Below are 12192 nucleotides of genomic sequence, written 5' to 3'. Positions count from 1 at the left end.
GGCGTGCTCTCACTGGCAGTGGGATTTTCCATTCCCGCCACCAGCCAATGGCCACCCGATGCTGCCGGGAAATCCACGGGAATGGGTGTGCTACCGACGTTCCGTCGACAGAGAATCCCGCCCATGATTTTTGAACACCTCTATTAAATCTCGTCTTAATCCCAGCCTTTGGCGAGCATTCATTACACCCTCTGAACCTACACTCCCTGATGTTGAACGTCCTGTGCTCATCAAAGGACTCAGCTTCATCCCCTTATGCCCTCACCTCAATGAATTTCAGACTCGGCACGAAGCTGAATTTTTTGTCGCCTTTGTCTCCGTGCTCATCTCTTTGGGCAAGAGACCATCCCCCGCTCAATAGATCCTTTCACACATCTGCAGTCTTCTCCCTCTGACCTCCGACCTGCTCTTGACCGTTGCCGCTTCAATTTCTCTGCCCCCTCACCCATTCTAATCTGTCTCTTTCTGAACTTGCTGCCCTCTGTTCTCTCAAGTCCAACCCTGACTTTGTTATCAAACCTGCTGATAAGGATGGTGCTGTTGTTGTTTGACATACTGACTTCTACCTTCCAGAGGCTGGGCAGCAACTCAGACGCTTCCTCCTACCTTCCCCTGGACCTGGACCATACCACCGAACATCAAGTCATTATTTCCAGGGCTGTCACGGATCTAATTTCCCCCAGAGATCTTCACTCCACAACCTCCAACCTCATAGTCTCACAACCCCAGCCAGCCTGCTCTACCCCCTTCCCAAAATCCACAAACAGGACTGCCCTGGCAGACCCATCGTGTCAGCCCCATTGATAAGCCACATTGAACTAATTTCCAAACATTGTCTATCCTCATTCCTTAGGGGTGGTACAGTGGTTAACAGTGCTGCCTCACAGCGCCAGGGACCTGGGTTCAATTCCTGCCTTGGTTTACTGTCTGTGCAGTGTTTGCACTTTCTCTCCCTGTCTGCGTGGGTTTCCTCTGGGTGTTCCGGTTTCCTCCAAAAGACTTCACAGTCCAAAGATGTGCAGGTTAGGCAGATTGGCCTGGCTAAATTGCTCCTTCAAGTCCAGGGATGTGCCTGTTAAGTTATGGTATTATGGGGATAGGACAGGGTGAACAGGTAGGTGAACATGGGTAGAGTGCTCTTTCGAAGACTCGATAGGTCAACTGGCCACCTTCTCCACTGTAGGGATTCTGTGATTCCTACTGATATGTAGAACTTCACATTACTCTGTGTCAAATTTTATCTGCATCCATGATTTGTCTGTCAATTTGGCCAGTCTATTGCTTTTGCCAAAGTTTGTTTCTATCCGCCTCATTGTTTACTATTTTCCAGTTTGGTCTGATAGGAAAAGTGCTAAATGGTAACTTTATTGTATCAGATTCTCCAATGTTGGAAAATGTCCTTTGTCCATTGTAAAATTGGTTATGACCAACATATCTCTGCATGTCTTTGAAGGTATGCCTCTGTTTGGGTGAACATTTGCTTTGTCACTGAACTGCAACTGAGTGTTTTGGCATCTAGAGATTACCATAGGCATGCATAATTGTTTGTTATGATGACACCAGTTGCTATGGTGCTTATCAGTGAATTTCAATCAAGTATATCACACTGTCCTGATTAATCAGGTTCACCCAAGCAGAAAGTCTCCCTTGTAAACATTAGAGACAGGCGTTTTCCTCCATTTTCCAACTGCCTAGCAATGATATTCATCAGACCCAAGACAATGAAAGGCAGCAACCACAAAGTGATCACATTGAATACGATCCGAGTGTCCAAATGACCAGCAGCCACATCTTTGGAACTTTAGAAAGGCTTAATTTAATAACGTGAGGTACTTGTGACGGACAGGACAGAGGCAAACTGAACTTCTTTACCCTCTTTTCGTCAGTCCATAAGTAGCGGTGTTTTTGAATTGATTTTAAAGTAGGCTGTTTCCCCAAGCCCTCAGTTTGCATGACCTAAGTACCACACAGCAGTCTCTTCACCATTAACTCGGAAGCCAGTTTATTTCACATTCAAACCCAGAAGTGAGGTGGGAGCGAAGGAGGAGGTTTGCAATCTCACACGCACACAGTAAGGGAGATAGGAAAGAGGAAGTTTTTATAACCATGGTACAACAACAGCAAGGAACCACATAAACAAATATCAATTCACATGATTTCCAGAGTCAGCAAGTTAAAGTCCAGAGGGTGTTTCCTGCATCGCAGATTTCAGTCCAAAGGAGTTCCTGGTTGGAGATAGCAGCTTGAAAGTTTTTGAAATGAATGATGCTCCCGCAAATGGGGGGCGCGATTCTCCGACCCCCACGCCGGGTGAGAATCGCGGGAGTGCCGGGCGATTCCCGCCACGCCGCCCTGGCACCCGCACGCGATTCTCCCACCCCCCCCAAAAGGGCGTGCCGTGTTTTGCGACAGGCCGCTCGGAGAATCGCCGCTCGCCGTTTCTAACGGTCGAGTGGCGATTTTCCAGCCCGGATGGGCCGAGCGGCCTGCCCAATCCGACCGGTTCACGACGGCGCCAACCACACCTGGTCGCTGCCAGCGTGAACAGTGTGCGAACGCTGCGTGTGCGACCTGTGGGGGGGGGGAGGGAGGATTGAGCACCAGGGGCGTGCTCAGGAGGGGTCTGGCCCGCGATCGGTTCCCACCGATCGGCGTCTCTAAAAGACACACTCTTTTCCCTCCGCCGCCCCGCAAAATCAATGCTCCATGTCTTGCGGGTCGCCAGCAGGGAGGACAGCAACCGCGCATGTGCGGGTTGGCGCCGGCCAACCTGTGCATGTGACGTCATTTAAGCGCCGCCGGCCGCAAAGTTGACGCGGCGCTGCTCCTAGCCCCCTGGGGGTGGGAGAATAGGGGGCGAGGAGCGGCCTCCGACGCCGGAGTGAAACACTCCGGTTTTCACTCCGGCGTCAGCACTTTGTCTCCCGTTGGGAGAATCGCGCCCGGGATTTCTGTATTTAGACCACTTGGCAGGTGATGAGCAGACTTTTAAAATCATACTTGCTTTGAGTTGAGAGGTGGCGTTTGGCTGCTTGGTTAGCTGAGTTGCTGGACTCTTTTCCAGTTGGTTTTAAAGCAGCAATCCGAGGGTTATTTCAGTTCTCAAAGGAATATGGAGATTTCAAAATGGTCGCTCAAGTCATGTGGCCCTTTTTCTCCACAATGATTTGGCATCAGGTCTGATAATGCCCCAGCCATTAACTTTTGAGTTACTATCTGTGGTGAATGTAACTCCGTAATTCACACTGTATTGTGAGACCATGCATTTGTAAGCGCAGTTGCGTTGCCCGACCACTAGGGGGAAGTAGCGCTGGGAATGCTTAGGGGTTTGTACAGGGCTCCACCCTTGGCTCTGCCCACGACTCCTCCCCCTGGACTGCTGTATAAATACCAATGCTCAGAGCCAGTTGTTCAGTTCATCTAGAGTTCAACGCGGAACAGGCTGGCTCTGTTGTAAGTAGATTAAAACCACTGTTCATATCTTAAAGCATGTGTCTAGTGAATTGATGGTTCCATCACTATCAATGTATCCGGAAGCTTCTTTATTTTCCTCTTGCTGGAGAAGGATAAGCATTAAAACTACCACTGCAGGCTTGTCATTTATGGTCTGAAAACAACCCTGAATTATAAGAAATTGGACTGTACACTGGGAAGAGGGCTACGGATAATAACAGTCTGGTTCCCATCTACTACCTAATTCTGCTGGTTGCCGTTTTAAGACATGGGTGAAATCCCTGCAGCAATCCAAAAAGCAATTTGCGATCTAATGAGGAACTAATCTGTTCCGATAACGTTACACATAACATTTAGAAGGTGCTGCTTTGAAATATAATGGTATCAATGCGGTCAGCCGGATGACATATCATTGCAGCTTGAATTATCCAATAGAGGTGGCAGCTTGTCAAATGACTGATATAAAGCTACTTTCGCTGTAGTGACCTGCAACTTCTGGTACTGAAAAATGCAAGGAACATTGTCCTGTCCGTAGTTATTGTGAAGAGCATCAACAGTAGAAATATGGTTTGCAGGACTCAGTATCAGCAATAAATTGCCCGGGTTTTACCCATGATTTAGATATAAGCTCATGAGAACACAGACTTATTCCTGTTTTGTAACCTAATCTATATATTAAAACAGAACAAAACTGCAGGATAATTGGTGTTTCTTCAGGCCAGTTGCAGGACACTGAAGATTATTTAAGGTGACACTTTTATTTAAATACTAGACATACAACACTACCTGTATGGTATTCTGGTATTAATTTGGAGACTATCGTCAGAATTATAGTAAAATGCATTGTGACATTAAACAAACTTGCTTTTGTAAATTAAGAATTCCATTTTAATTGTTACCTTTTATTGTGTTTAAATATCACAGTTCATGTTACGTGACAGTCTAGTGTGGATACCTACTGCTAACATTGTCCTATGTAGTATAAGATACCAGAATTATGCACGGAGACTTCTGTTGGTTACTTCAGGTACATATACTTTGTGTAGGTATTCATTACGAAACAAAGGCTTTTCACATGTCAAGTCACCTGCCAGCCAGCGGCCTGTACTGAAGTTCTCGCTCAAACTGTTCTGCTGTAAGACTCCCTTTAATAGCCTCACAGCCAGGGTTGAACACAGAGTATGCACTAACTTCGCCTTTCTTCTTTCTGCCTGGATCTCGGGTCCCAACGTAAATCCAATAAAACATCGATAGTACAAAATATACCAGGCCGAACTCCAGCTCAATGAAGAGGCCGAGTAGGACCAGCCAGAGAAGGAATTTTAGGACATTCACTGTCGTGAAGATAGAGTGATCAGATTCAACTGGCTCGACCAGAGATCTCTCTGGGAATGAAATATGGCCACTTTCTTTCTTTGCCTGAAAGGAAAAAAAATTGAGTTTTATGCTGTGATTAGACTGAGGACCAATGATGCTGATAAACAAGTTCCATGGGTATAGAAAAACGCAAATGTTTGATTTTTTTCACTGACAAGTCACAGCGTGGGACAGATTAGCGACAAGGCAATCGTAAGAACAGCCCAAGTGACAGGCATACACTATCAGAGAAGCCAAGCTATGGTACCTTACTGTTCCTGACGAAAACGGGTAAATCAACGCAACCTCAGGATGGCATTTACAGATTCACTGCTACTGGGGAATAGGGAGATGGATAAACATTTGAAAAGTAAACATTTGCAGGGTTATGGAGAAAGAGTACAGGACTGGATCTGATTGGGGTAACTCAAAAGAATTGCCATACTTACGATGGACTGAATGACCTGTTTCTGTGCTGTAAGATTCTAGGAATCACCCCAGCCTGCATCTTTAGTCACTTACTTCCAATCATGTGGTGTCTTTACGATAAATCTTTCAACTAACTGAAAAGATCCTGACAAACCGCGGTGACCAGATGCTTAACCACTAGCAGCATTCACAGTAAGTCACTTATTTCAATAGGGATAATTCACTCCAAAGACATGAAGCACACAGGTCTCGGAGTTTCATCATTTTACAATGTTATCCCTCTTCCACAATCTAGATGTTTCTTTCTAATTTCAATCTGTAAAGTTCCCATGTATGACCTATCTTGGTGGCGGGAGGGATGATTGTGCTTTTACGTTCACCCATACAGACAATACTGTGTACGCTGGACAAGTTATGTTGTGCTACAGGAGGCAGCGGTGGAATTTTTTAGAACACAGGGCTTCAGAAGAGGAAAGGTTGAGAAGCCCACGGTCGACCCAATCCCATTGCTACAACACATTCACTGCAGGGGCTGAGCACCTGTTTCTCAGGGCACCGAGGAACAGGCAAAAAACGCAGCCTTGTCCGCACTGCCCATGCCTTAGGAAGAAACAGAAAGAGTGAGAACTTTTCAGAGGGGAAAAGGACAAGTGAATAAATCTTGGTAGAACATTAAAGAGCGTCATTTAGATGTAAATTATTCAGGTCTGACTCATGCATGATAAGCACTCTTTAATCATCTTGTTTCATCAAGGAAGATGGGTTCTGTTTTCACATGTCATGCATGCTCTGTAGGTGACTTAACTGCACCCTTGATTTTCATTTTCACGAACAGTGCTAATGGAAGTATGCAGAGGTGGAAGCCAAAATAAATGACAGTATTGTGCAAAAAGGGGAAAATATAGGAAAACAGTCAGTTCATATCGAGAGTTTGTAATTCATTTTCATTTGGATTTTTTTCAAACCTCACAATGTTATTCTGATTTTTTTTTAAACTGCAGAAACAAAAGATATTTCTGGCTCAACGCACATCAAGAAGCGATCTCATTGACACCATCCATTCAATTAAATCTAGTATAGAGAAAAAATATTTTGTCACATAAAAAATCTCTCTGCAGAACCCACCTACAGCTTCTCCCAGGGTTGAATTTCTTCCAACCCTTTGGCAAATTGCAGGGTCTATCAGGGTAAAATTTGCTCTCTTCATCATAGTTCTGGAGGATGTTAAGTCTCGTGCTTACATGTGACGTGAAAAAGTAGTCCGTTAAATTATATCACCAGTCTGACGTTTGGCAAAATTGATATCTGGCTTTTTCTGAAATGCGTGAGAATGTCTAAAAAAAATTACAATTGAAATCTCAATACACATGGTCCATGCACATACTGTGGCTGCAATGAGACAGCAATAAGTAGATAACATTATCAGCAGAAGGTGCAAATTGTAAGGGCATTGCACTCCTAATGGAGTAGGGTTCAGCTTGTGATACTGAAGATGCATTGTTCCAAGCAGTTATCTGCACATTGCGAACATTGGTAGGGATCACTGCCAGATTTGACTATTCCACTGCTCTCTGAATAATCTCCTATCCTGCACCCATTGTAAACATCCAGCTCATCATAAACTTTATTTCCCGAATCCTACTTTGAATTAACCCCTTGGCTTGACTTACATCGACAATTCCAACTTAAACTCTACGACCTTTGAAGAATTGCAAGAATCCTTCCAACCATCACCCACTCGCTACAGAGGAACAACCGGAAAGAAACCCAGCAACGGTTTGGGAATTCTCTCAGTAACAACAGTATAGAGGAGCAGCGTGAGGGAAGCAGCGAGTATTGAAAAGAAAGGACCCAATAACAGACTGATTGGTGGGAACAGTTTTCAGCTCAGTATTTACCGCTGGTTCAATGGTTATTGTTTGTGGTAGTTAGGGATATATTAGTGTGTGTTTTTTTTTGCAGGGGAATTTGCAGCTAAACAGTCAAATTACTTCAAAACTAAACCATTTGTAATAACAGAAAAATACTACAGATGTTGGAAATCTTGGCTAACACACCAGGGCCGATGTGGCATGTCATGTGGGAACACCAGAATATGGTGTGTCCTGGAAAACTACATATGCAGGAAATGCCAACTGCTCAAGTTCTTATATGTTGCTAGGAAAGATTAAGGGTTACTTATTCTTTGGGAGAAGTATTTGAGTTGATAGTTGCTACGATGTTTATTGTGGGTTTAAAAAATGTTAACTGGATTCATAAAATAAACATTGTTTTGTTTTAAAAGTACTTTAGATCTGTTGCATCACACCTGTAGAGTGGGCCCTTGTGCTCACATAACCAAAATCTATTACAAGCTGTGGGTCAGGTGAACTCCATGATACACTTTGGGGTTCTATAAACCCTAGCCTATAATAAGGGAGAGTGATGACCAGCAGGAAAGCGAAAAGAAACAAACAGTGGAGGAATACCCTGAGTGTCCAACAGTTTGGGAGGGGGAAATGCAAATCCACAACATTATATGTGGACGGTGGCCGGGGGGGGGGGGGGGGGGGGGGGGGGGGGGGGGGCAGGGGGAAGGTGGCACAATAAATTGTGGAAATGCAGCTGCTATAGGGATTTGATCATCGGGGAGTAATTGCCATTGTTCTCCAAGAGGAACAGTTACAAGTCACGCTCCATATCGAAACCAAGATAGAGGGATTGCTGAAGCTTTCAGGGTAGGGTTTCCTGACCTAGGAAAATTTTAAAGAACAGGGCCTCAAGAGAGGAATCTGTGGATTAACAGAAGCACAGAATTAAGAATACACAAATTGACAGGAGATTTTGAGGGTCTTTAAATTCTCCAGAGCGATCTAGTGGCCAGATCCTGCAAACAGCTGGTGAAAGTGACAAAACAAAACAGGCAGGGAAATGTGCAGCAATTTACAATAATAAAGGACAAGAAGGTGCGAGTAAAGATGCCAGCAGCAACAGGAGTTAAGACAGAAAAAACACATCCTATAGAAGCGTTAATATATAATGTCAACAGCTTCGCATTGTGTTTGTGGCACATTCCCAGATTGTTACTGAAGTTTTTAACACTGGGGCCTGTTCTGGTCCCTAAAGAGGCGGCCGCTCTCCCAGCTCCTGCTGGAGGCTCCGGTCAGCGGGGAAGGGGCCCAGCTCGGTCTCAGAGGGAGAAGGATGTCCCGGGCCACTCACTCTGCTCTCGGCCGTGTCCTGGGGCTGCTCCCCGGACTCTGCCTCCACTCTCCGGGGCCGCAGTCGCCCCCAGAAGGCGGCGAAAACGCCGCGGTTTTGTCTAAAACCAGCATCGCTTTGCGGCTCTTCCAACCGCTGCCGCGCTCGCCATTCCGCCAACTTCCGCTCCATCCGGTGGGGCAGTAGTGTCCCTCGGTAAAAAGGGTCCGTCCCATCCCGCGGAGCGGAAGTGTCCCTCGGTAAAGAGTGTCCGTCCCATCCCGCGAGGCAGAAGTGTCCCCCGGTAAACAGTATCCGCCCCATTCCGCAGGACGGAAGTGTAGTCCGGTAAGGAAGTCCCCCCCCCCCCCCCCCCCATCCGGCGGGGCGGAAGTGTCCCGCGGTAAAGAGTGTCCGCTCCAGACAGGCACAACCTGAGCTTCAGACTGTTCTAGTCTGGGACGTATCCTCAGGGAAGGATCCGGAATTCCACCACTTTCTCCAAACGTTAAATCATTCAAAGTTCACACGTCCTGTTTTGTGAGATTAAAGAAAACACAAACTTAATGTTTGTGATGAAATAATGAATTGAGGTCAAAGCCTCTTAATAATACTGAGTTTGTGCTCAGGTTCGATTCCTGGCTGGGTCACTGTGTGAAGTCTGCACATTCTCCCCTGTCTGTGTGGGTTTCCTCCAGGTGCTCCTGTTTCCTCCCACAAGTCCTGAAAGATGTGGTGTTAGGTGAATTGGACATTCTGAATTCTCCCTCTGTGTACCCAAACAGGTGCTGGATTGTGACGATTGGTGATTTTCACAGTAACTTCATTGCAGTGTTAATGTAAGCCTACTTTTGACGATAAAGGTTATTAAAAACTACCTTGGACACTGAATATGCATCATGGCTAAGAAGTGAGCTTCTTGCACTGCATCAGTTAACGGGGGAGTAGCTTGTAACGGGGCTATAGCTCCAATTGTTGAGCTGTTTAGTTTTTTTAATGGAAATACACTGGAGGCTTCCAGTAGTTAACAATGGGGTTTATCGATGAAAGGTTATGTAACAGGCACAGGACACTACAACAGATCTTAACATTTCAGCTCCCTGGTCCACGTCTGGGGTCCTGCTCCCAGGGCTGCCTGCAATCTCCCTATTGGCCGGGGTTTGTGCGTGCTACGAGATTGGCCCTGAGCCAGTCACGTGATCTGTGAAGCCTGATCCTTTAAAGGGGTGTACTACCCCACATCCCTCCCCCCTGCAGGGGCCAGAATTACTGGCAGCGGCCCGTTCACGCCGTCGTAAAATGTGAAGACAGTTATGACGGCGTGGACACTGCCGCGGGATGGGAGTATCCCACCCTAAGTGTCCAGGTAACGTTCCCCCTCCCTGATACCTCACAGTGTCTGGAGCTTGCTTTTCAACTCAATAGCTCAGAGGCAAAACTCTAACCTGCAGACACTTTACTGCCGCAACACATCACCTGCTCTCCCTTCTTTATACTGTATTAAATAATTTATTTTACTGAATTAATTGATAACTAATATACCCTACCAAACCTTGCTACTATCAATTACACCATACAATTACAAATAAATTACCTGAGTTTTGAAGGTAAGATAAAGGTAAAAAAATAATCACCAACAAATTACTTACTCGTTATGTCAGAATAAGTTTCTTGAACTTGGCCAGTCCACTCTGGAGCCACAGACTAAAATCTCCTTTGGTCTTTTAAGCGCTCCATAGATGCTCTCTCCTCTCTTGTGTTTTAAATTCCCTGACTCGCTTTTCTCTTTTAAGAAATTTCTTAAACCCTTCTTAAAAGCTTCTTCAGCCTCTGGTCTTGCTTCTCCTATGGATCAGTGTCATACTTTGTTCCTGTGCAACACCTTAGGTTGTTTTATTTTGTGAAAGGCATTATATAAATGTAAGTTGTTGTTCAAACTTTGTTCCTGTGCAACACCTTAGGTTGTTTTATTTTGTGAAAGGCACTACAGTATATAAATGTAAGTTGTTGTTCAAACTTTTACAACACTATTACATTATATATCTGCTTGTATTGCATGGTGCCATTGACTGATGAGGGCAAAAGTGCAACAGAGGAAAGCCAAACAATATCAGGACTTCAAGAAGATTTGAGAAAACTACTCTCAAAATATTAGAGTCAGAAGCAATGGAAGAAATGAGCAGAATCTCCTTCAACTTTGGGGTCAGTACTGGGAAATACTAACTCAAATGTGACAGAAATAATGTAGAAAGAACAGAGCCAAGAAATCAAACTGAAGTTACATACAGTGCAATACACCTTTAAGATCACAAGTTCTCAAAGGCCAGAACATGCTTTTCATACATTTTATCTAGACTCATCATTTCAGGGGCAAGAAACCTGGGAAATTGTGCCTTCAACTATATAGATCAATTAGCATAAGAACATCAGAATAGGGCAGGAGTAGACCATACAGCCCCTTGAACCTGGCAGCACAGTAGCATAATGGGTAGCACAATTGCTTCACAGCTCCAGGTTTGATTCCCGGCTTGGGTCACTGCCTGTACGGAGTTTGCATGTTCTCCCCGTGTGTGCATGGGTTTCCTCCGGGTGTTCCGGTTTCCTCCCCCAGTCCAAAGATGTGCAGGTTAGGTGGATTGGCCATGCTAAATTGCCCTTAGTGTCCAAAATTGCCCTTAGTGTTGGGTGGGGTTACTGGGTTATGGGGATAGGGTGGAGGTGTGGGCTTGGATAGGGCGCTCTTTCAAAGAGCCGGTGCAGACTCGATGGGTCGAATGGCCTCCTTCTGCACTGTAAATTCTGTGATTCTGTTCTGCCTTTCAGTAAGCTCATGGATGATCTTCAACTTCAACCTCACTTTTCCTTCCAATCTCCATATCTGCATGTACACATAGATTCCTGGAACCTATCAATCTCAGTTTGAATGTACTCAAGGTCGAGTATCCATAGCTCTCTGGGGTACAAAATTCCCAAGATTCACAACCTTCTCGAATAGAGATAGAAATCTCTACTCCTCCCAGTCCTAAATGGTTGACTCGTTATTCTGTTACCATGTTAGTCTTGCTGGGGAAACAGCCTCTGGGCATTTTTTTCAAACTCGTTCAGGGAATGTGGGCATTGCTGGCTGGGCCAGCATTTATTGCCCATCCCCAGTTGCCCTGGTAGGGGCATTTAAGAGTCAACCATGTTGCTGTGGATCTGGAACTATATGTTTCTTGGCAGTAATGTTATCAAAACCTGGGTTAAGATGCATACAAATATTATGACTGCTAGAGCTGTGATTAAGGGGGCATAAAAGTGAGGGAATAATTGATTTTGCAGGTGAAATGTTATGCTAATAGATTTGAGAACCATTTATTTGCTTCCAGCTAGCTAGCTGGTGGAATATTGTTTATGTTTAAAGGACAACTGGGTTATAGATAATTTAAGAGGGGTGATTATGTTTTGTGCATGCTAAATAAGTCACGGGACATCTTATGGGAGGAGATAAAAGAATGCCTTATGCTTTGTGTACAGACAATGTAATTAAGAGGAAGAGCCAGCTCCGACTAAAAAAATTTGTTCTTTCTAGGAGTTTTGGTTCTGCAAGTAAAAAAAAGATGGTTGTTAACTTTATTCATGAGTGGTATGAGAACTATTTTCGTTTGCTTAATTGGAATGTAGTGGCATGTTTAGAATGTATGTTAAATTTTCTTCTTTCACTGTTGTACTTGTTAACTGTAAAGCTATTTCTCTGTTGTTAATGAGGTTAATTCCGTGTTTAAATTTAAGTTT

At 44.8% G+C, this 12192-nt stretch overlaps 2 protein-coding genes across 2 annotated transcripts in view; one reads left to right on the top strand and one right to left on the bottom strand.

Annotated features, from left to right (window-relative positions):
* Positions 1–4192: 4192 nt before the first annotated feature.
* Positions 4193–8664, bottom strand: saysd1 (SAYSVFN motif domain containing 1). The gene is made up of 2 exons (XM_038811500.1): positions 8440–8664; positions 4193–4872 (listed from the first exon to the last, which is right to left on the bottom strand). Exons 1-2 carry the CDS (start codon positions 8608–8610, stop codon positions 4537–4539), a joined length of 507 nt encoding a protein of 168 aa, XP_038667428.1. The 5' UTR covers positions 8611–8664; the 3' UTR covers positions 4193–4536.
* Positions 8665–8706: 42 nt separating this feature from the next.
* Positions 8707–12192, top strand: part of cd36 (CD36 molecule (thrombospondin receptor)) — a 47112-nt gene continuing 43626 nt past the window's right edge. The window contains exons 1-2 of the mRNA XM_038811499.1: positions 8707–8766; positions 10496–10620. Of these exons, the coding sequence (XP_038667427.1) occupies positions 10585–10620 (36 nt within the window). The 5' untranslated portion in view covers positions 8707–8766; positions 10496–10584. The remainder of the gene's footprint in view (positions 8767–10495; positions 10621–12192) is intronic.

The sequence above is a fragment of the Scyliorhinus canicula genome, chromosome 11, assembly GCF_902713615.1.
Source record: "Scyliorhinus canicula chromosome 11, sScyCan1.1, whole genome shotgun sequence".
NCBI classification, from domain to species: Eukaryota; Metazoa; Chordata; class Chondrichthyes; order Carcharhiniformes; family Scyliorhinidae; genus Scyliorhinus; species Scyliorhinus canicula.
This window is presented reverse-complemented; position numbering and strand designations above follow the sequence as displayed.